This window comes from Ochotona curzoniae, unplaced genomic scaffold (genome assembly GCF_017591425.1).
Source record: "Ochotona curzoniae isolate NIBS_2020 unplaced genomic scaffold, NIBS_Ocur_1.0 scaffold_1037, whole genome shotgun sequence".
NCBI lineage: Eukaryota > Metazoa > Chordata > Mammalia > Lagomorpha > Ochotonidae > Ochotona > Ochotona curzoniae.
The window spans coordinates 5,260,987-5,285,128 of record NW_024467083.1 but is presented as its reverse complement, the minus strand read 5'-3'; the positions used below and the strand labels follow the sequence as shown (position 1 = coordinate 5,285,128).

The window sequence follows — 24,142 nt, the reverse complement described above, 5'->3', positions numbered from 1 at the left end:
CCTCCTCAGACGCAACCCCGTCCGCCGCGCAGGCTTGGCGTGCAGGGACGCCCCGACGCAGTGCCTGCTGGGGATTGTGGTCGGCGAGCGTTTTCCAGCATGTTCGCCAAGCTCACAAGGGACTACGTTTCCCACCATGACGGCCGCGAAGCCCCCATTGGTGTAAAGATAGCATGGGAACCTGGGGTGTGAGGCGGCCGGAGTCCGTGCCTGGCTTGAGGAGGGAATCGGGACTCGCGACGGGCTGCCGTCCCCGCCCTCAGTCCTCCCCTTTTGAGGACCGGACTTCCCTTCTCGGAAGGAGCGTCTGCCGCCCACAGGGCCGCCACCGGGTTCTTAAGGGACTCCAGGTTTCTCTGCTAACCAAGAAGATCCCCCGCCCCCGGGGCAGGCAAAGCTGAGGCGCAGGGCCGGTATCCTACTCGTCCAGCCCAGAAATCGCCCGGGAGGCATGGGCGACAAGACTTGGCTGCCCTTCCCCGTGTTCCTTCTGGCCGCTCTGCCGCCCGTGCTGCTGCCGGGGGCGGCCGGCTTCACTCCCTCCTTAGACAGCGACTTCACCTTCACCCTTCCTGCCGGCCGGAAGGAGTGTTTCTACCAGCCCATGCCCCTGAAGGCCTCGCTGGAGATCGAGTACCAAGTAAGTGCTCAGGGTGGACCTGCTTTCTTCTTGGAGTTCACCCGGCTTTTAGAAACTTCTGCGGACAGCCCGGGTGTTGAAGAGGCGGGCGAGGGGCCGCCCGGGAAGCGGCCAGCCAGCTCTGCGCAGGCGCGCGAGGCGAGCCAGGCTCCCGCCCTGGGGGACCCCCAAGACCCCACAAGTTGAGCGGGTCTTGGAATTGACGACTCCCGCTTTCTCCCCTTTCCTCCGGTGGGAGAGAGGCCAGAACTGATGATGTCGGTAGCGTTTGTCTCGGTTTCGCAACCGTCCCTGGCTTGCCAACCAGCACGCGCTCCAAGCCTGAGAATTGCCCAAGGCGGCAGGGGCACTCGCCCTCCTTGTTGGGCAAGGCGGTGACACTTGTTCGAGTCACCCCTACCACATGCACTCCGTTGCCTTATTAGATGTCTCCACTTCTTGCACTTCTATTCTCTGATAGTTAGATAGGATCAGATTGTATATTAAAACTTAGTAACCTTTTTTGTGTGGTGTGTGGTAGCGCCTTCACGGTCTCATTGTTTGCTTTTCAGCATGCTCAGCACTCTTTGAGTGGGGAATTGCCTTAATTTCTGTAGTCATCCTGATATGGGATAATTCTTAGAAGGCAACAGTTCCAGATAGCACTGAGGAGAAAATTGTGTTAGTGTGTTTAAGTTTTCAGATTTCTTTTACTTGTTAGTTAGTTTATAATCTAATAATTTTTTCAGGTTCATGTAGATGGATTTTTCCCCCAATTCCAGATTCTCTCACAAAACAAAATAAAAGGCTGTACAGCTTTCTATCCAAAAGAACTTTGATATTAGATTCTATATGAATGAATAAGGCATACAGTAGATTATCATAAGTCACACATTTAGTGAAATAATCTAGAATTCTGCATTTTTTAAAGACTTTTGTTTTTAAAGATTTACATAGTTTTATTGGAAACGCAGATCAAATTTACAGAGAGAGAGGGAAAAATCTTTCATCCACTCGTTCACTCCCCCAGTGTTTGCAACAGCCAGAGCTGAACTAATCCAAAACTAGGACCCAGGAGCTTCTTCCAGGTCTCCCACATGAGTGCAGGGTCCTAAGTCTTTGGGAGATCTGCTGCTGCTTTCCCAGGCCATAAGCAGGGAGCAGGCAGGACGCTAACCTGCACCCATATGGGATGCTGGTGCTTGCAAGGTGAGGATTTAGCCATTGAACCATTGCACTGGGCCCAGGATTAATTTATGTTTAACTGGCAGATTTTCAAAGAGAAGAGATAGAAAGGTCTGCCATCTGTTGATTCACTCTCCAAATGGCCACAATGGCCAAAGCTGAACTGATCCTAAGCCAGCAGTCAGGAGCTTCTCCCATGTGGGTGTGTGGCCCAAAGACTTGTGCCCTGTTCCACTCTCCTCCCAGGCCATCAGCAGGGAGCTGGATCAGAAGTGGAGCAGCTGGGACTCAGACTGGTGCCCATGTTTGATACTGGCATTGCAGGAGGACAGTTAGTTTGCTACACCACTGCAGCAGCCTCACAGGATTTCTTGATTTCCAGTAGAGTATGAAAATTGAATGCTCATTGGACAAATACTATGTGGATACTTCAAAAACCCATGGAAAGAAAAGATTTAGTTTGATACAAGAAAGGTTTTTTTTCCATAATGCACATTTTCATAAATGGGAACAGTAAGTTGACACAGTTCTAAAAATGCATAGTATTATAGGTGAACATGGTGTATAGCCAGTACAAGTACTAAGTTCATTGATTTTACAAAGAGACATTGTAGATGTAGCACCATTGACTTATATAGATTTATTTACTTGAAAGGCAGAGTTACAGAGGGTTCATTCCCCAACAGTCATGTCTGGGCCAGGTTGTTCCCAGGAATCAGGAGCCTCCATCCTGGTGTCTTTCTTGGGTGACAGGGACCCAAACCCTTGCGGTGTCTTCCAGTGCTTTCACAGCTCACTATTGGAACTGGATGAGAAGAGAGAAGTGTGGCTTATCCTGAGGCTTGGTCCTCCACTGGGCAGTCTCCTGAGGTTATTGTGTAATCAGTCCTCAAGCCTGTGAAGTTCATGATGGGAATTGGAGGGATGTTAAAGAGGGCAGGAGGCTGGAACGTGGATCATGAGTCAGAACCTTGTACTCCATGCTAAGTGGCTCACTCTGTATTTTGTCCCAGGCCATTTACTACTTTAGCATGTTTTTGTTTGCTTGTTGGAAAGCCAGATATACAGAGAGGAGAGACAGAGAGAAAGGTCTTCTACCCGATGCGGCTGGTGCTATGCTGTTCCGAAGCCAGGATCCAGGAGCTTCTTCCGGGTCTCCCTCGTGGATGGCAGGGTCCCAAAGCTTTGGCCTGTTCTTGACTGCTTTCCCAGGCCACAGGCAGGGAGCTGGATGGGAAGTGGAGCTGCTGGGATTAGAACAGCACCCATATGGGATCCCGGGCGTTCAAGCCGAGGACTTTAGCTGCTAGGCCACGCCGCCGGGCCCTACTTTAGCATGTTGCTGGGTGTAATATGGAAGCTGGAATTAAGGGGAACTCACCTGGAGGTAAGGAAAATAAGGTGGGAGTTAGTACAATAGTCTGGATAAGAAAAGAGTTTGTATTAACTTAAAATAGTTCAATATTGACCCAGATATTTGAAAGGAAACCTACTATAATTACTGACTTCTTTTGGCTAAGAGCTCTTAACTTTGACCTGGGATCAAATCCGGCTATACTATTTACAATTGTGTGACCTTGAACAAGTTACTTCTCACTTGTGAAACAGATAATAGCAAATGCCTCATAGAATTTGTTTTTTTTAAAAATGAGTTAATAGGGGTAAGTGCTGTTGGACTATGGTTGACATATTGTAAATATTCAATTAATACTAATTTTACATATATACCTAAAGTTAAGTAATTTACTTTTTTTTTAAGATTTATTAATTTTAATTGAAAAGATTTACAGAGAAAAAGAGAGACAAAAAGAATGATCTTCCACATGCTGGCTTACTCCCCAAGTTGGTCACAATGGCCAGAGAGAGCTGATCTAAAGCCAGGAGCAAGGAGATTCTGTGTCTGCCACATGAGTCACAGGATCCCAAGGCTTTCTGCCGTCCTCCACTACTTTTCCAGGCCTGAAGCAGAGAACTGGAAGGGACACGAAGCAGCAGCCATGTGGGATTAGTCAATTGAGCTATTTTGCTAGGCCCAGCTTAGTTTCTCTTGATGCTTTGTATTTTGGTCACCCTTAAAAGGATTGTTTCTTCAAAGCTAAGCGGTTGTTCTGATTAAGAAATAATTGCTGGGGCCTGGCGCAGTGGCACAGTGGTTGAGGTCCTTGCCTTGCACGCCCGGGATCCCATATGGGCGCCAGTTCTATCCCGGCAGCCCCGCTTCCCATCCAGCTCCCTGCTTGTGGCCTGGGAAAGCAGTCGAGGACGGCCCAAAGCTTTGGGACCCTGCACCCGCATGGGAGACCCGGAAGAGGCTTCTGGCTTAGGATCGGCATAACATCAGCTGTTGCACTCACTTGGGGAGTGAATCATCGGACGGAAGATCTTCCTCTCTGTCTCTCCTCTCTGTATATCCGCCTTTCCAATAAAAATAAATCTTTAAAAAAAATTGATTTATTTTAAAGTCAGAGATTGAGATTTCTCCATTGCTGGTTCAGGCTCCTTATGGCCCCAGCATCCAGGTCTAGGCCTGGCTGCAGCCAGGAGCCAGATTGTCTTGTCTCTCAATGGAGTGCAGGAATCCAAATAATGGACCCCATTCTAATGCATTAGCAATGAGAGGGACCAAAAGCAGCAGAGCCAGGACTCAAAGCTGCATGCTGATGAGGGATGCTATTTTCACAGTGGTGGCTTACCTCGCTGATAATTCACTCTGCTGCGCTCTGGCACCTAGGTTCATAAGGCCTTGAATCTTTTAGAGATTACGGTATCTTAGCTTAGTCAGATTTATGGCCAAAAAAATTTACCAGCAAGATAATTGTGCTTGTTTGGTACACTTTGTGTATAGGTATAGCATGATGACAGTCTTAAAGCTGCTTGAAGAATTCTTGAAATTGTTCTCCTCAATGCATTAAAACTAGAATTTAAAATCTTCTCTTGTTGTAACTGTTAAAGCATCTTCTCAGTTTGTTGTGTATTGGGGTTTATCTCTTTTTTTTCTCCTGCTACTTCTGCAGTTTCCAGTTTGTCTTGGAATTTTAAAGTTTGTTCTTCCTGAATCTTGTAAGGCTTCTTTAAATATTTTAGTCAAATATTTTCAACAAGTCAGGAGAATTCTCAGCTATTTTTTTTAAAGATTTTTTTTATTTCATTGGAAAAACAGATCTACAGAGAATCTTCCATCCACTGGTTCACTCTCCAACGTCTGCACAGCCAGAGTGGAGCCTATCCAAAGCCAGGAGCCAGGAACTTCTGGGTTTCCCGCGTGTGCAGGCTTCCAAGACATTGGGTCATCCCCTAATACTTTCCCAGGCCATAAGCAGGAAGCTGGATGGGATGTAATGCAGCTGCCCAAATGGGATGCTGAGCTTAGAGGTAGAATTTCGGCCAGTTGAGCCATTGCGCCAGCCCCTGTTATGTTTTTGATTATTACCTTTTCCCATCTGATGAATACTTCTCTTCTACGATATTTATTAGCTGTGTTTTCATTCTAAATCTGTCATCCTTAATCTTTCAGGATGTCTGCCTTTGTCCAGCTATTCCGCATTATGTATAGTTTCTTCAGTTCTGTTTTCTTGGTTGATTTTCTTTTCAGAAAAGATTTATTGTTTTTGATGGACAAATAGTAATTATATGCATTCATGGGGTACAATGTGATTTTAAAAGATTTAATTTTATTGGAATGTCAGAGTTATAAAAAGAGAGGGGCAGAGACATGAGACCATCCAGGCCTGCTGATGTCTTCAGGTGGGCAGCACCAGCATTGCCCACCCATTTCCTAACTGGTTAAGAGACCACCAATGGGGAACAACTTACCTGTAGGAAAGAGACATCTTTGGTGTCTCCCTTGCCTTTCGAGAGGCACCTCACCTCCCGGCTTTCTCTCTGAAGGTGCTTCCCCTTCCCTCTTCCTTCCCTGCTCACCTGGTCCCTTCAGAAATAAACTTTTCTGTCTGCAACAGATTTCCAGCTTTTATATTAAGCTGAGGAAAGAACCCATCGGGCATTTCTGGTAACAAGACAGAGATAAATGATGATCTCCTCAAATAGCCGCAATGAGCAGAACTGGGCTGATGCAAAGCCAGGGGCCCAAATTTCAGAGCCTCTTCCAAGTCTCCCATGTGAGTGCAGGTCCCTAGGACTTGGACCATCCTCTGCTGCTTTCCCAGGCCACACAGGGAGCTTGAAGGGAAATGGAACAGCCAGGACTTGACCCGACATTCATATGGGATGCCAGCGCTGTGGGTGGAAACAGGCTGCTGTGATGCCACACTCGCCCCCACTGTGATGTTTTGATATAGCACATACAATGTGGTATGATTAAATTGACCTTGATCTTAACAACTTTTAGTGGTGGGACATTTGAAATTTATTTACATTTTTAAATCTATAATATATTATTAATTGACTATAGTCATCCTAGTAAAACCAGTTCTTACCCTTTGAAACTTTGTGTCCTTTGATCAATAACTTCCCATCTTCTTTCCTGCTGCCACCCCCTGATAACTTATTCTAGTCTCTGCTTCTAAGAGTCAACTTCATCAGATTCCACAAAGTGAGATCATGAGGTGTTAGTCTCTGTGCTTGGCCTGCTTCACTTAATAATGCCCTCTATATTTCTTGCTTGCATGAGGCTGGTAGTATTCCATTTTGTATCATAGTTACATTTTCTTTATATATTATCTTGACCATTGTGCAGATATCCCTTCCACATACTGATTTCAGCTCCTATTTTTACTTTCCTTTTAAGTTATTCTCCAAGGAGCAGAGAATTTCATAAACTGGGCATTCCTCGTGTGTCTGCAGTGCCTAGGACTGAGCAAGGCCAAAGACAGGAGCTGAGAACTCAATCGTGCATCCCGCCCGAGTGTCAGGAATGTAGTGACTTGAGCCATCGCCTGCTGCTTCCCAGGTTCTGCATTGGAGAAAGTGAAAATTGAGTGAGAACCAGTTACCAAACCAGTGTTCTCTAATATGGTACATGGGGTCTCGTAAAATACACTCCTGAAAGGCTTGGCTTTTTACGATAGTTTTACAGAATACTTGCACACAGAAACCTTCACAGTCCCATATAGTTTCTTTTCTTATTTAAATCTTACATTTTGTGGTGCCTTTGTTCCAACTGCAGTAATTTTGTTAGATCATAGTTACATTAAGGTTCACCCTGTCTTCAGTTGTATGTGTTTTGGCACATGTATCAACTTACGCTTGCATTGTTAAAAATCACACATATTGAAAGTTATCTTGGTTGCTTCCAGTTTTTCCTGAATATGAACAAAGACATAAATATCAATGGCCACTTTTGTTGTGAATGTCAATTTTTAGTGCAATTGAGTAAATTCCTGTGGTTACTGGATTGCATGATGAGACTGTCACTTTTGTAGAAAACTTTATCACCTATTTTAGGTGTGAGCCCTTCAGAAGGTGATTGACAGATATCCTTTCCTCGTTCTCTGATTCATCCTTTCGTTCTCTTTACAGCATCTTTTGTAGAGGACAAGCTTTTATTTCAATGAAACCCATCTTGCCATTTTTTTCTACAGATGATGCTTTTGCAAAATTCATTATCAAACTCAGCGTACCTAGCTTTTCTCTGGTGTGAGCTTCTAGAGGAATTATAGTTTTGCATTTTACATTTGTATTAGTCTTTGTGAAAAGTGTAAGATCTGTGTTTAGGTCGTCTCTGTGTATGTGTGTCTAATAAGCCCAGTACCATTTGTTGAAAATATCTTCATTCTGTTACCTTTGCTGTTTTGTCAAAAAGCGGTTGACAATGGTTTTATGGCCTACTTCTAGGCTCTATATTCTGCTCTGATTTGGAATTTATTTATTATTATTTTTTCCTTTTTTTGCAGTTTTTGGTTTCGTCTATTTTTTCCCCCATTTTGACTATTATAACTTTAGGCAGTGTTAGTCTTCCCACTATTGTTTTCAGATATTAACTGTGCGACTTCCTTGCTCTGTCAGCTTGGAAAAATGACTCCTCTGTGCTTAAGTTTTGGGATTTTGTTGTCTTTTTTTTTTTTTCTCTCTCTCTTTTTCTTTTTTGCTTGTGTGTTTTTTGTTTTTGTTTTTACTAAAATAAGACCTTGTGCAGTTGTCATAAGGAATTAATCCTTTTTTTTTTGAAAGATTTATTTTTTGTGAAACAGTGGATGACAACACAAGCTATAATAGTTAGTTGCTATCCTCATCATAGCTGTCATCTTGTGAGGCTCTTTTGGCATTATAAAGAAATAGATTATGTTGCGCAGTAAATGAACCCACCTGAATGGAAAACACAGTTCATACTGGGGAGAAATAGAAGAATGTGTTGTAGTCAGAATCAGATCATGGAAGCCTTAAATTACAGACTAAGAAGTAGGTAATTTTATTTTTACAGAAGTAGAAATAAACTCAGAAAAGTTATATAAGATGTCCTAAATCACCTGCATTTTAAATAAAAGACACAGCACTTGAACTTTTTCTTAAGATTTATTTTTTGAAAGGCAGATTTTACAAAGATGGAAGGAAAGACAGAGAGAGATGTTCATCTTCCATACACTTATTTAATCCTCAGAGGCTGCAAACGGCCAGAGCTGAGCTGATCCCAAGCTACAAGCCTGGAGCTTCTTTCTAGTCCTGTGGGTACAAGGTCCTAAGGACCTGGGCCATCCTTTGCCACTTTTCCAGACCTCCAGACCAGAGCTGGATCAGAAGTGCAGAAGCCAGAACGTGAACAGGTACCCATGTGAAATGGGAAGCTTAGCCTGCTCTGCCACTGTGTTGGTCTTGCGTTTGAACTTCTGTGTTTCTGTCTACTCTGTAGGACTTCCTAATAAAGGCACTGTTTTTGGAAGTTTTTAGTAATATCCATAAGGTGGCACTTGTCACTGCTCTGGCTAAGATGAGATGTAATCTCCTAAATTTAGGTGGTTGTGAAAAGAATGGATAGGGAAGGGATGGGTTACAAAAGTGAATGGAATTGAACAGAACGGTCTTTCAACTCCTTTCTAGCCTAACATGCTTGAATGTATTGGCTTTCTTACCTACTCTAGATTTAAAGGAAAATATTCTGTCATATTGCCTACTTTATATATATATGTATTTTATTTTTCCAAATTTACAATATGGTTTCCTCTTGTGTGCCCTTCTACAGGTTTTAGATGGAGCAGGATTAGATATTGATTTTCATCTTGCCTCTCCAGAAGGCAAAACCTTAGTTTTTGAACAACGAAAATCAGATGGAGTTCACACGTAAGTAATCTCTTAGTTGACTTTATTGACTAAATTATAGCAATAACCTGTTTGCAGGGTAGGAAAATTTAGCACTTCTAGAGTAAGTATCAGTATTGATGATGCCATATAAGCAGTTCTTGATAACAAGCCTTCTTATATGTTTAAATACCTTCAATTGACCATTTTCTTCTGCTTTTTTTTTTTTACCGCTTTGGTTAAGTATGTATAGATAATTATTCCCCAGGTATTTCATTCTATTAATTTAAGCTTCCCTTTCTGACTAACTCAGGCTTTCCATTTTAAATAAAAGTATGTGTCTTAAATTCTCTTGAACTATATTTTGTATCATTTTTTTCTGGTTTTCTTTCTTTTTAATTTTTTTAAAAAGGCAGAGAGGGGACAAAAAACAGTCTGTCTATCCTCTGGCCTGCTTCCCAAACGCTGGCAATGACCAGGATGGTGCCAGGGCTAGAATCAGGAACTTAATCTAGATATCACATACCTATGGTAGGGACCCCACTACTTGAGCCATTACCTGCTGCCTCATTAAATCTTTGGGAGACAAAAAAAAAATGTTTGTAATAGTTCTGTTGAAATGCCATGCTGGGAATCAAAGCACTTTTTATTTATTACTATTTTTTCTTTTCTTTTTTTTTAAAGATTTATTTATTTATTGGAAAGTCAGATATACAGAGAGGAGGAGAGACAAAGAGGAAGATCTTCTGTCCGATGATTCACTCCCCAAGTGAGCGCCACGGCCAATGCTATGCTGATCCGGAGCCAGGATCCAGGAACTTCTTCTGGGTCTCCCACGCGGGTGCAGGGTCCCAAAGCTTTGGGTCATCCTTGACTGCTTTCCCAGGCCACAAGCAGGGAGCTGGATGGGAAGTGGGGCTGCCGGGATTAGAACTGGTGCCCATATGGGATCCTGGTGCATTCAAGGTGAGGACTTGAGTGGCTAAGCCATGCCACTGGGCCCTATTACTATTTTTTTCATGACCAAGTCCTATAAAGTACATTAAGATCTATTTATTTTTTATTGGAAAAACAGATATACAGAGAGGAAAGACAGAAGAAGATCTTCTGTCTACTGGTTCACTCCTCAAGTGACCGCAATGGCCAGAGCTGAACCAATCCAAAGCTAGGAGCCAGAAGCCTCTTCTGGGTCTTCAACACAGATTCAGGGTCCCAACACTTTGGGCCGTCCTCGACTGCTTTCCCAGGCTACAAGCAGGGAGCTGGATGGGAAGTGGGGCTGCCGGGATTAGAACCATATGGGATCCTGGCGCGTGCAAGGCAAGGACCTTAGCCACTAGGCTACTGTGCCAGGCCCCCATAGTACTGTTTTATGAATGCAGAAACAGAGGCACAGAACAATTAAGCAAGTTACTAAAATTTATGTAGCTACTGCACAGCAGAGCCAGTAATAGTACTTGGCAATTCAACTCCTTTATCTGCTACTTCACTCACCAAATTCCTGCAGTGCCAGGACTAGAGTGAGGTCAGAGCTGGCAGCCAGGAGTGGAGCCAGGAATCAGTTCAAACAGCCCCGTATTCCTGAGTGCTACACAGGTGTCTGAACTGCCGGGCGGAATGCTCAGTCCCACAGCTTACACTTAAACACCAGGCAGCATCTACACATCCACTGCCTCAAAGTTAAGCAAAATGCCTAGCATTAGCGGAGTTTTTTAAAGGTATCTAAAATCTCAGTTGTGATTATTTTTTTCTTTTCTAAAAAAGTTGATGTATTGATGTAAATGGCAGAGTTAGAGGGAGCTTCCTTCTGTGATTCCCTCCAAATGGCTGTAACAGACACGACTTGCCCAGGCCAAAAGTATAAACCTCAAACTCCATTCTGGTCTCCCACTGTACAGGGACCCAAGCACTGGGGCCATCTTCTGCTTTCCCAGGCACATTAACAGGAAGCTGAGTTGGAAGCAAAATATCCAAAATGCAAACCAGTACCTGTAGGGATGCTGATGTTGCCAGCAGTAGGCTTAACCTAATGTAACAAATGCTGGCCTTTCATTCTTTCTTAAATGCATCTTTGGGGCCTGGTGTGGTAACCTACTGGCTAAAGTCCTCACTTTGCACATACCAGGATCCCATCTGGGTGCCAGTTCTAATCCTTGCTATCCCATTTCCCTTCGAGCTCCCTGTTTGTAGCCTGGGGAAGCAATTGAAGACGGCCAAAGCCTTGGGACCCTGCACTCATGTGGGAGACCCAGAAGAGGGTCCTGGCTCCTGGCTTCGGATCAGCTCAGCTCTGGCTGTTATGGCCAGTTGGGAAGTGAATCAGTGGATGAAAGATATATTCCTGTCTCTCCTCCTCTTATATATTTGACTTTCCGGTAAAAATAAATAAATCTTAAAAAAAAAAAAAGTATCTGAGCCTAGCAAGGTGGCCTAGCAGCTAAGGTCCTCACCTTGAATGTGCCGGGATCCCATATGGGCGCCGGTTCTAATCCCAGCAGCCCCACTTCCCGTCCAGCTCCCTGCTTGTGGCCTGGGAAAGCAGTTGAGGACGGCCCAATGCTTTGGGATCCTGTAACCATGTGGGAGGCCTGGAGGAAGTTCCTGGCTCCTGGCTCTGGATCAGCACAGCACCGGCTGTTGCGCTCACTTGGGGAGTGAATCATTGGACGGAAGATCTTCCCCTTTGTCTCTCCTCCTCTCTGTATATCTGTCTTTGTAATAAAAATAAAATAAATCTTTAAAAAAAAATTAGGTGGTAATCAGATTAAAATGCAGTTAGAGAGTTTTAGAAGTCAGTTCATCTAGGTAAATAGGAAACTTTGTTAGACATATGTAAACATTAATTGGAAATATCATTATGGAAAACTCACTGTGTAACAAGATTGAGTTAATATATAACTAGGGTATACTGAATTTTTACAAAAGGCCCTTTGTCATTGACAATTGCTGTGACTAACTGGAAGACCGCATAAGCATCTGAGTAAGGAGTTCTCCAGGATATTTTTACAAACTCAGTGCCCTTATCAGCATTTGAATTGGTTTTTGACTAGTTTTTTGTTTTCAAGATTTCCTTATTTTGAGTTAGAGGGTGAGAGACACAGATCTTTCATCCATTGGTTTACTGCCCGGATGGCCAGAATAGCCAGTACTGGGCCTACCTGCAAGTAGCAGCTCCATCCAAATTTGTCACGTGGGGGACAGGAGCCCACATACTCGGGCCATCTGCTTTCCCAAGCCAGGGAGCTGGATCAGAAATGAACAGTTAAGACACCAAATAGTGACACTATGAGATGCTGGCATCACAGGTGGCAGCTTTTCCCTACTATGCCACAATGCCAGCCCCAACTATTTTCTTAGTTACTGATAGTGTTTTGTAAATAACTAAATAATAACAATTTTGCCACTCACACACAAAAGGTGTTTGTTTCCCTGTTTGGGACCAATTCTAGTAAATGCCCATCAACATATGAAATGTTTTATTTAATGAAGTTTCTCATTAAAGAATTATTAGGAAAGCATTTTTTTATATTCTACCTAATCTAGTTGTCTTGAAATGTGAAGGTGATGAAGCCAAGAGTCAGTGTGTATGCGAGTGGCATTTATGAGCAAAGATAATGCCCCAGGAGTAAGGCTGTGACCGTGGGCTACAGACCACACCTCTGGCTTTGCTAAACTGACAAGGGTGCACTCACATCACTGGGCTGTCTGCACTTAGGACAGTCCATCACTATTTTTGAAACGAAAAACAAAGAAAAAATTAATCCTAATTACAGGATTAGCTGTTCATATTTGCAAATAAGTAGAACTCACAATAAAATTACATATATAAATACATATTTATAAATACCTCTGCATCATAAATATGATGCATCTATGTAAATTCTGTTTTTCCAAAAATTAGTTTACCCAGCACATGTCAAGCACATGAACATCACAAATACTTTAGTGTATTAATTGTAGGTTGCTTTTTTTCTAAGACATTATAGACTTTCAATTCTAAGACATTATAGTCTTTCAATACTAACAAATCTATTGGTCCGTTTTCCAATTACTATAAACCGGGTTGTTTCTTTTTTATCTTTAGTTATTTTTTATTTGATCTAAAATAGAAGTTGAGAAAACCAAATAAATTTTTTTTAATGCAGTGTGGAGACGGAAGATGGTGACTACATGTTCTGCTTTGACAATACATTTAGCACTATTTCTGAGAAGGTGATTTTCTTTGAATTAATCCTTGATAACATGGGAGAACAGGCACAAGAACAAGAAGACTGGAAGAAATACATTACAGGCACAGACATGCTAGATATGAAACTGGAAGATATTCTGGTCAGTATATTTTTTAATACAAAAGTTACAATTAGCATCCAGTAATCTTACTATGTGATAAATAATTTATCTGCATTATGCAGGAAAATCTGTTACTTCTTATTCTGTCATATATTCTGTGACATTATTTCAGATCTCATTTTAATCTCATGTTACTATATGGTCAAATCACCTCACCAGGATCCTGTTATAAAAAGCTGTGAAATTAGAATGCATTTTGGTAAGCTGATCAGTGTAATACTTATACACACATCTAATGAGACAGAAATACTGTATGTTTTGCTAAATCCTAAATTGATCAGACATACAAAGCCAAAATGTAATAAAGCACACTGCAGATGACATAGTCTACAGCTTGAGGTTATCATCAGTTTGGCTTTTTAAAACCTGTTCATTTTCTTTTGGATGTGAAGGCCATGAAAGTACATTATGTAGACAATATGTCATTCAAATGATTTTAGTTTCTAGTTTCAAGTGATATTGTTATCTATACCTTAACTGAATTTTACACCCCCTCTATCTTTAAACTGTGTTTGAATTAAAAAACAAAACAAAACAAAATCAACAAAAAAACTACCATAAAGAACTTTTTCAAAATCCTAAAATTTTGAACTATCTTTTTACAGTAAAATATTTTATTTCCAGGAATCCATTAACAACATCAAGTCCAGACTAAGCAAAAGTGGCCATATCCAGACACTGCTCAGAGCATTTGAAGCTCGCGATCGAAACATACAGGAAAGCAACTTTGATCGAGTCAATTTCTGGTCTGTTGTTAATTTAGTGGTGATGGTGGTTGTGTCAGCCATTCAAGTTTATATGCTGAAGAGTCTGTTTGATGATAAGAGGAAAAGTAGAACTTAAAACTGCAAGCAAGAGTACAGAGCATTGGAAAAAAGAATGGTAAAATACAATAAACTGTTACAGTCAAAAGACCCATTATCGTGCAGAATGCTTTCAAGCATTATCATTCAGTGTGAAACAAGTATTCTTTTAATGTGAAAGGGAAATCTACTTTCTGCGTGAGTAATCATACCCGTCTAGTTGTACTTAAGTATACAAGGGGAATCTTGAGTCAAACATAACTAAATGAAGCCATAGGAATAACTGAAGATTTCTAATACTATGTGTGTCTTAAGTAACTGGACACCAGGCTTATACGCAATCCCAAACAATCTGCTTTTCAGAAGTTCTCTTGGGGCAGGCATTAGTGTGGCAGTGAATAGATACCTCCTTGGACGCCTTCCTCCCATTAGGCTGTCCTTGCATTCTAGTCCCAGCTCTGCTCCCTGCTGATAGTCTGATAGCTTGGAATGGTTCTGGTTGTTGGGTCGTTGCCACTTAAGTGGAGACCCAGATTGAGTACCTGACCCTTGGCCGTAGCCTGGGCTGTTGTAAGTGAACCAGCAGGTGGGCAGTAGGCCTCTGTCACTCTGTCTTCCAAATTAGTTATATATCTTTGCAATATATAAAATCTCAGCCAACTGAGAATTACCTAATTATGGATTAAATATATCAGTTTTCCTGTTTACATCTTTTCTATAGCTAAAAATATTTTGAGATTTTTTTCTAACCAAATGCTCATATATTTCAACGTAACATGTTATAGAAAATATATTTAGCCCACATTTCCTGAAATTAACATCTTGGTATTTCTTTTTTACAAATGTAGTCAGACTTCAATAAAGCCAAGACACATCTTTGCTTTGAAGTAAATAAATGATCAGGCTCGAAAATAAAATGAAATAAAACTATTTAACAACATCTAGAATCTGATAGAGATCACAGGCGGCTAATTTCTTATATCAACTGGAAGAAGCCATCTGGCTGTGGGTTTAGCTTTCTATAGTTACTGTTTTGAATGTTTTCCAAGTATTGTGGTATTTTTTATAAATGTAAGACCTACTGACAGGTTTAGCACTGGGTGTACATATGTATTACAATTTTTATTATAAATGTCAAAGTGGCCTTTATAATCATTTTACATAATAGTCCCAAGTTACAAGCACCCAATACATGAGTAGTAACCTATATATACTAGTCTGCCATGTAAGTTTTTTGCAGTCTATAGAGCCTTACTCATTTTTCATTGTGAATGAAATAATTTTCAATATATAACATTTCTCATGTTGTTTGTAACAAATGTACTGGCAGAAACAATCCATGTACACTTTATATGTAGAGCCCATCTGTACTGTGAGAGAGAAACTGCCATATCATTTACAGTCTACACTCAGAGTGGTACAGTAAGCAATGTTTCCCTCTGGCCCTAGGCAAAAGAGCTTAGATTTGGATACTCAGAGACCTTTTTTAGAAGGATGTAAACGCCATAATCAATTCCTTAAATAAGAAAGTTTCAAGTGTCTAATGGTGAAAACCCAGTAACATATCCAGAACAAGGGCCAGTAAAAACCCTGTCCATAAAGAGCCCTCCCCTTTCCCTGTCAGTTCAGTTCATAATAAGCATACTTATAGTACCCTAATAAAGTGGTTATAAACTGAGATTTCCTATAAAACTGTGATTAAGGATTCTACCTCTTATGTATGGCTGTTTACTACTCTGATTTCTTTCCTAATACTGAATTTGCTACCTAATCACTCACATGAGTCTGTGCCACTGATTAGAAGCAAGCCTCTGGTTCAATAACTTATTACTCTATTTAAAAAAAAATGACTATTTGGAAAACAAATTTCAAAATATTGCCAATTTTATTTTTATAGCTAGAAAGTAGGATACTTAAGCATGTTACTTTTTAAGAAAAATAAATTTGTAAACAGAACAAGTCTTTTTCTGCTTTATGTGGTTTTTTAATATGCCATATCAAGATTAAATTTTTACTAAGTGAAAGATCTCTGACACTTACATTTAGTTTTGTCTTTGGTTTTCTATCATATTAAGTTTAAAAAGACTGAAAATAATTTAAAGCCTAGACTTAGCTTTGGCTTGCAGCTTTGCCATTAATTATATACCATTTTGTCACGTGAATATTAAGACACAGAAGGTAAATGAGTATTTGGAAACACTTTAGTCTACAGCCATACCACCCTGAATGTGCCCTATGTGGTCTGATCTCAGAATCACTGAAATAAATTGCAAATTGAGGCATTTTAATTATATCCTTACACCCATTTTATATCTAAAATATTAAGGGAAATGAATTTCACATGTAAAATTTTCATTGTAATGTTTTTCACTTTAAGTGTAATCAGTATTGCTCAAATTGCTTTATATTTGTGAACAGGGCATTTTTAATGAGCAAAGGACTGCATACTAAGTATATGTAATAAAATTACTATCAAAGAAAACTTTATCAATCTTTATAAATACTATCTACTCCTCAAAACCTGCGGCCTCTAGCTCTCACTTTGCTTTCCTCTTCCACTTTGAAACCCTTGGTTCCCTGCACAGTCATTCTATTCTGCACTGTTGTTCTGTTTGCAGATGTGTATAAGTGGCCTCAAGAACGCATTGTCATCTAAAAGGTCTTCATGCAGTAAGATCATTATTTCTAGATATGGAACTGTAAGTTCCATAGTGAGTTTGTTCCCTACACTACTTCTACACTGAGAAACCTTGTATTAAAAGGCATTTCCACGGTGGAGCTCCTGAAACTGACTCCTGTGCTTTCCGTTCCTGACACAGTGGTCCTCAGGAGACAGCAGTCATGGCTCACGTAGCTGGCCCCTGCTACTCATGTTGGAGATCTGACCTCATTCCTGATTGCTAGCTCATCTCAGACCATACTTGGCTGTTGGTTATTTGGAGAGTGAGCCAGCTTATAGGAATTCATTTTTTTTTTTAAGATTTATTATTATTATTGCAAAATCAGATATACAGAAAGGAAGATCTTCTGTCCGATGATTCACTCCCCAAGTGGGCTCAATGGCCAGAGCTGAACCAATCCAAAGCCAGGAACCCAGAGCCTCTTCCAGGTCTCTCACACGGGTGCAGGATCCCCAGGTTTTGCGCCATCCTTGACTGTTTTCCCAGGCCACAAGCAGGGAGCTGGATGGGAAGTGGAGGTGTCGGGATTAGAACCGGTGCTCATATGGGATGCTGGTGCAAGGCAAGGCAAGGACTTTAGCCACTAGGTTATCACACTGGGCCCAAGAACTTGTATTTTTAATTACAGTTTTTAATCATTTTTGTCAGGTTGCTAGAAAAATGGGGCTACTCACATTTTTGGTAGGATGCAAGATTGTTGAGCCCCCTGGATAGCACTCTCAGCAGCATTTCCTGAAATTTATTTTTTTTAAAAAAGATTTATTCATTTTTATTACAAAGTCAGATATACAGAGAGGAGGAGAGACAAAGAGGAAGATCTTCCGTCCAATGATTCACTCCCCAAGTGAGTGCAATGGCCAGTGCTGCGCCAATCCAAAGCCAGGAACCAGGAACTTCTTCCTGGTATCCCACACAGGTGCAGGGTCCCAAGGCCTTGGGCCGTCCTCGACTGCTTTCCCAGGGCCACAAGCAGGGAGCTGGATGGGAAGTGGGGCTGCCGGGATTAGAACCGGCGCCCATATGGGATCCTGTTGCGTCTAAGGCGAGGACTTTTAGCCGCTAGGCCACGGTGCTGGGCCCCCTAAAAATTTCTTTTTTAAAGATTTATTTATTTTTATTGGAAAAGCAGATATACAGAGAGGAGGAGAGACAGAGAGGAAGACCTTCCTTCTGATGGTTCCTCCCCAAGCGGCCGCAACGGCTGGACCTGAGCCATTCTGGAGCCAGGAGCCGAGCCTTTTCCAGGTCTCCCACGTGGGTACATGGTCCCAAGGCTTTCAACTGCTTTTCCAAGCCACAAGCAGGGAGCTGGATGGGAAGCAGGGCTGCTGGGGTTAGAACCAGCGCCCATATGGGATCCCGGGCGTGCAAAGCAAAGACTTTAACCACTAAGTTATCATGCCGGGCCTGCATCTCCTGTAATTTAACAAGCATTTAACATATAACTCAAAATACACTCTTAAAATTTAGACATTCTATAGATCCATATGGTTGGTAGGCATTAGGGATGGAGAAAAGGAAAATTTGGCATTAAAGGTTACCTAGGAGCAAAATAGTCCTACATCTTGAGGATACAAATATATATGTGACAAACTGTATAAACTATGTAAATATACATCATAAAGGTGAGTACATGTGAAATCAGTCAAATCTAAGCTCTGAATTATGCTGATAGTTTTCTACATTTGATATCCCATTGAAAGTATTGGTGAATCTATTTCAAAATAAAAATCTGAAACAAAAATGTTGAAGCAGAAGTATCATAGTTGAACCTGACTTGATATATTGAAGCAAACCTACTTAAGTAAAATAATTTTACTCCAGAAAAAAACAATATTAGTAAAACAGGACCTGGCGGAATAGCCTAGCAACAAAAAGTCCTCACCTTGCATGCACTAGCATCCCTTATGCATACTGGTTCTAATCCTATTGGCCCCACTTGCCATCCAGCTGCACCCTGCTTGTGGACTGGGAAAGCAATCGAGGATGGCCCAAAGCCTTGGGACACTGTACCCGCGTGGCAGGCCTGGAGGAAGCTCCAGGCTTCTGGCTTTGGATTGCCTCAGCTCTAGCCATTGTAGCCACTTGGGGAGTGAATCAGCGGGCACAAGATATTCCTCTCTGTATATCTGACTTTGCAATAAAAATAAGTCTTTTAAAAATATGAAGCAGTGAAGTAGTTCTACTTTAGGCACTGATTGAGTTCTTATAATTTTAAGAGGTGGGATACTTTCTTCTTCAGGAATCTTATGACAAACATGAGAGAGAATTCAGATTCATCTCTTTGTTTATTGAAGCCATTCTATATTCCAGAATACTGCAACGGCTTTCTGGAGCTGAGGTAAGCTATCATGTTTCATGTCAGCATCTCAGGAGAGCTAGTAAGAGTTCTGGCTGTTCCACTTCCCATTCCAACTGCCTAGGAAATGTCCTGGGAAACAACAGAAGGACCTGGACGCCTGGGCCCTGCCACCCATGCTCATGCTCGTGGCCTCAGCATGGCCCAACTTGGGTAAACTGTCTCAAATACTGGCCAAAGGTTATGGTAAGATGAACGATATCATGATGTATAGAATTAGAATGATGCCAGGAAAGACTGTGTATGTTTCCCAGGTGTCACACTGTTCTGTAAGTTTCAACAGAGAAGCTATCCTTGATATTTCCTGGAAATTCTTAAATGGCAAAGGGACACACATTGAAACACGTCAACAGTTATTTTTGACCAAACTGCAGAGAAGCATCAACAGAGACCTATTTATTTGGACAGGGAAACAGGAAAAAATACTACCAAATGTTACATCCTAGGCCACCCATACTCACACTCCTGTGGTGTCCAATAAATGTTACATTCATCACAATATAGCAAAACCAAGGCTTAAACCGTGCAGCAAGAAAATTCTGAGCGTTACTCCATCCTAGTGTTCAGGAAAATACAAATGTCTACCCTAAATTTTGCTGATAAACCCGTCTCCGTTCTTTTCATTCCTCATTCTACGAAGTACTGCTAGTTCTTTAAATTCAGATACAGCAAAAGATGTGTTACCTCTACACTGTCCTCAGATGGGAATATCACACTGTGTAGAAACCACGTATTAGATTCTAGAGGCAGAAAACCATATTTTAACCTTACATACCATTCAGCGCGCAAACAGTATTTCCTGATATAAAGATCAGACACACTTTTTATTAAAAGTGAACTTCCACAAACACTTGAGTGATAAATTCTAACACCACAAGTAATGGCAAGTGCAGAAAATTACAACTACACACTATCTTCAGATTATACAGCGGGAACACATTCAGAATCTTCTGAGATGCCTCGTTTTTTTCCACAGGGCAGTATTTTTTACATTATAGTTAAAACACCTTAAGCTCCATTTGGGGGGAAAGAGGAAACAGCAGTATAGATAAAAGATCGCATCCCCTAAATTTCCTTTTTCTTCCCATTCCCTATTACTGCCCCTTCTAGTAGATCACATTTTCATTCCCCTGTGAACTGCTCTTTCTCCTTTTTGCTGCCAGCCAAGACAAGTGAGAAGCAGAAATAAGACAATTTAAAGTCTCTATCTTCTCAGTATCATGGTGCTGCAGAAGCTACTATCACTAACTACCTTCCAAGCAATTCAAACTTTGATGCCACTTTCAGTGTCAGCAAGAAATGCCATCTAGAGTGCCACGTTATCTGAAGTAATTTTCTTCCCAGGACAGTATACTCTTCACAATACCAAACAAATGCAAACCATTTGCACAATGTAGTTTCAATTATTCCAGGTTGGTGTGTTGCATGGACTTCCAAATAGGGTACCAATCGAAAAAGCACCAGAAGATACTTTCTGGAAACACTTCCAACAGCATTGACTTGTATTGCTAAGGAATACAATAGTCTTTCACTCCAAGGAGAGGCATTAATAAAATACTTGATCATCTAGTACCTAAATCATACATAGGGAGGTCCTTCAGAATCTGGACTACTCCCAGCCTCGGCCATGCCAACAGTACGTCCTTCCTGTGTGTCACATTCGTTTGCTCTTCCTAGAAGCTAGAGAACTCTCATGTGTTGCCTTTTCTGCAGCTCCCTATCTTCAGTGTTAAATTCCACTTTCTGGGGCTGGTGCAGTGGCCTAGCAGCTCTTAAAGTCCCCTCCTTGGATGCACCAGGATCCCATATGGGCGCCGGTTCTAACCCCAGCAGCCCCACTTCCCATCCAGCTCCCTGCTTGTGGCCTGGGAAAGCAGTGAAGGACGGCCCAAAGCCTTGGGACCCTGCACCTACGTGGGAGACCTGGAAGAGGATCTGGGCTCCTGGCTTGAGATTGGCACAGCACCGGCCATTGCGCTCACGTAGGGAGTGAGTCATTGGATGCAAGATATTTCTCCCTGACTCTCCTCATCTCTGTATATCTGACTTTGTAATAAAATCTTCAAAAAAAAATTCCACTTTCCCAAAGCTTTTTCTATTAACTTGTTTTCAAAGTGTGCCACAGACAGTTAAAAGTAGTCTATCCCTTAAATATATAAGGAGTCTGGCTCCTTTTAATAAGTAATCAGGAACCAGTGTAGTGTAAAAGAGGCTAAGAAACCATCTGCAATACATCCTGTTTAGATGCCAGTTGGTGTCAAGGGTGTTCTACTCATTGAGAATGGCGTGGGAGGCAGCAGATGACTAGTCACGTAATTGATTGTCTGCCACCCAGGTGGGAAACCCAGATGGAGTTGCAGGTTCCGGTCTTTTGCTTTTTGCTTTCGCCTGGGCAGCCACAGCTGTTGAGGGCATGTGGAGAGCAAATCAGTGGGTAGCATCCTTCCTTTCAAATAAAATACATTTAAATAAATTTCAAAAAATTCATTTTTATTGGAAATGCTGATCTACAGAAAGGAGAGACAAACGGAAAGATCCGCTGGTTCACTCCCCAAATGGCCACAATGGCTGGAGCTAAGCCAATCCAGAGCCAGAAGCCTCTTCCCGATTACCCATGCATGTACAAAATCGCAAGACTTTGGGCCATCATCTGCTGTCTTCCCAGGCCACAAAGCAGGGAGCTGGATGGAAAGTGGAGCATCAAGGACACAAAGTGGCATCCGCATGGGAAGCTGGTGTTCACAGGTAGAGGATTAGCCAACCCAACCTTCACATCAGACCCAAGCAGCACTATATTATCTAAAGGAAGTATTGATTGGAGACAATACTATCTAAAGGAAGAAAGGAGAATAGAAAAAACAATCTACTTTAACATATACCACACTCATCTTAACCACCAGCCTGTCAGATTGCCAAACACCTTAGCTACTTGTTAGAAAACAGATGCGCTGGCATTCTGGTTCAGTGGGCAAAGCAGCTGCCAGGGACACACTATGGGAAAGAAGCAGGTCAAGCCCCAGCTGCTCCAATTCTGACCCAGCTCCCTGCTAATGCGCTTGGACCCCTGCTGCCTCATGGTAGACCTTGAACAAGCTCTGGCTCCTTTTTTTGGCTTGGTATAGCCTGTGCGAATGCAGCCATTTGGAGAGTAAACCAGCAGATGGAATCTCTCACTCACCCTTCTCCTTGTCTCCCTCTAATTCTGCCTTTCAAACATCATTGGCAATAAAGTATGAAAAAAATTAAAAATTTAAGAAGTCTTCTGAGTACAAAACACATTTCCCTCTAATTCTGCCTTTCAGTCATCTTTAAAAATACAGGGCGTGGTGCCGTGGCCTAGCAGCTGAAGTCCTTGCCTTGAATGCCTCAGGATCCCATATGGGCACCGGTTCTAATCCCAGCAGGTCCACTTCCCATCGAGCTCCCTGCTGGTGGTCTGGGAAAGCAGTCAAGGACGGCCCCAAGCCTTGGGACCCTGCACCCATGTGGGAGACCTGGAAGAGGCTCCAGGCTCGATGCCTCAGCTCCAGCCTTTGTGGTCACTTGGGGAGTGAATCACTGGACGGAGGATCCCCCTCTCTGCCTCTCCTCTCTGTATATCTGACTTTGCAATAAAAATAAATAAATCTTTAAAAAAAAAACAGTAGAATGTATGAAAAAACAAAAATTTAAGTCTTCTGAGTACTACATACATTTCAAAAACCATTTACTTTTTCAGAAGTAAATCATCTCAAATTTTTACTTTCATTCACATTATTTCACCAAGAAACCCTGCTTAAATTCCTTCACCTGCCCTATGCCCTGTGAATAAACAAGGACTATTAATGCAAGAAAATACATGTCAGCAGACATTAAAGAACCACTAATAAGCACAAGATTTTCTTACCCTTCTGCAGACCGCTGGAAGCACTCCCACATCACACAATGCTCACATTACTCAACAGGTAGGAAAAAGAAACTGGTGCTTTTTGAAAACATGAGTTTACTTCATTTATCCTAGAAAATCCTCCAATAAAAAGATTTTTCTGGTCTTTAGATCATTTAAAAGTTGCTTAAAGAGTATAATTTATAAATAATAAAATACTAGTCACAAATTACAGAATTCTTCACTGGAAAATCCATAACAGATAAAATAACAAATATTAAAGAAATTACAGTTTAGATGGTTTTTTAAGCCATTGAACCTGATAGAACATATGCTCTTGAGTCTAGAAGTGAGAAAGTGACAGACAAGTGCTCCCTAGCCTTTTCGCTAAGGTAAGTGTGATGCACAAACCACAACTCCTTAGGTCTTGGCTGAGCTTCCAAGTTGCCCCTCTGGAAATCCTCTAGTACCAGCTTTACTTCCTTCAAATGCCATGTCTCCTCAAAAAAAAAAAAAAAAGTTTATTTTCTAAGGTATCTTAAGGCCTAACACACTGCCAAGGAGGATTAAAATTTCTGACAAGATCTGTTTAATGTTGTCAACTCCCACATAGGAAAAATTATTCATTTGTCCCTGTAAGTTATTATAGACATATGACTGAAATAACAACTGTTAAAACAACACTGAGAACACATTAACTATTTCTGAAAGGTTCAGATAACTCACATTTAACTTAAGTCTTAACTTATGTCTCTAACTACATGTTCAATCTTTAATGTAATCTCGTTACTTTAATGTTTTAATTTATGGGAAACAATGGATTCATATACACATGATTCAAACAAAATATTTAAAAATCAGTGAAAACACTTCAAAATCAGTTTAAAAACTATTTTTGGTGAACTAGCTTAACTTCTGCAGCTGGGTATTCATTTGATACTGTCAACATACTAAAGATCTCTGATAGGTAGGTTTGAACAGTGGAGGTCTACCTAAGCTACTTCCGCCATTTGTCACAATCAATTTGGCCCATTTAGACATTATCACGCCCCCTGGGAAAAGACACAGGGTAGGGAAAAGAGATTTCTA

General features: G+C 41.4%; 1 protein-coding gene across 4 annotated transcripts; it reads left to right on the top strand.

Moving 5' to 3' along the window:
* The first annotated feature begins 205 nt into the window (after nt 1–205).
* Nucleotides 206–16,104, top strand: TMED5 (transmembrane p24 trafficking protein 5). 4 transcript variants are annotated; one of them, XM_040998288.1, is made up of 5 exons: nt 221–640; nt 8,940–9,037; nt 13,141–13,324; nt 13,505–13,544; nt 13,970–14,128. In XM_040998288.1, the coding sequence occupies exons 1-5, from the start codon at nt 452–454 to the stop codon at nt 13,978–13,980; spliced, it is 522 nt and encodes a 173-aa protein (XP_040854222.1). In that variant the 5' UTR covers nt 221–451; the 3' UTR covers nt 13,981–14,128. The 4 variants fall into 4 exon arrangements, with proteins under 4 accessions (XP_040854223.1, XP_040854222.1, XP_040854221.1 ...); XM_040998287.1 differs by lacking the exon at nt 13,505–13,544 and having other exon boundaries at nt 225–640; nt 13,141–13,207; nt 13,970–16,104; XM_040998286.1 differs by lacking the exon at nt 13,505–13,544 and having other exon boundaries at nt 253–640; nt 13,970–14,205.
* The last annotated feature ends 8,038 nt before the right edge of the window (nt 16,105–24,142 follow it).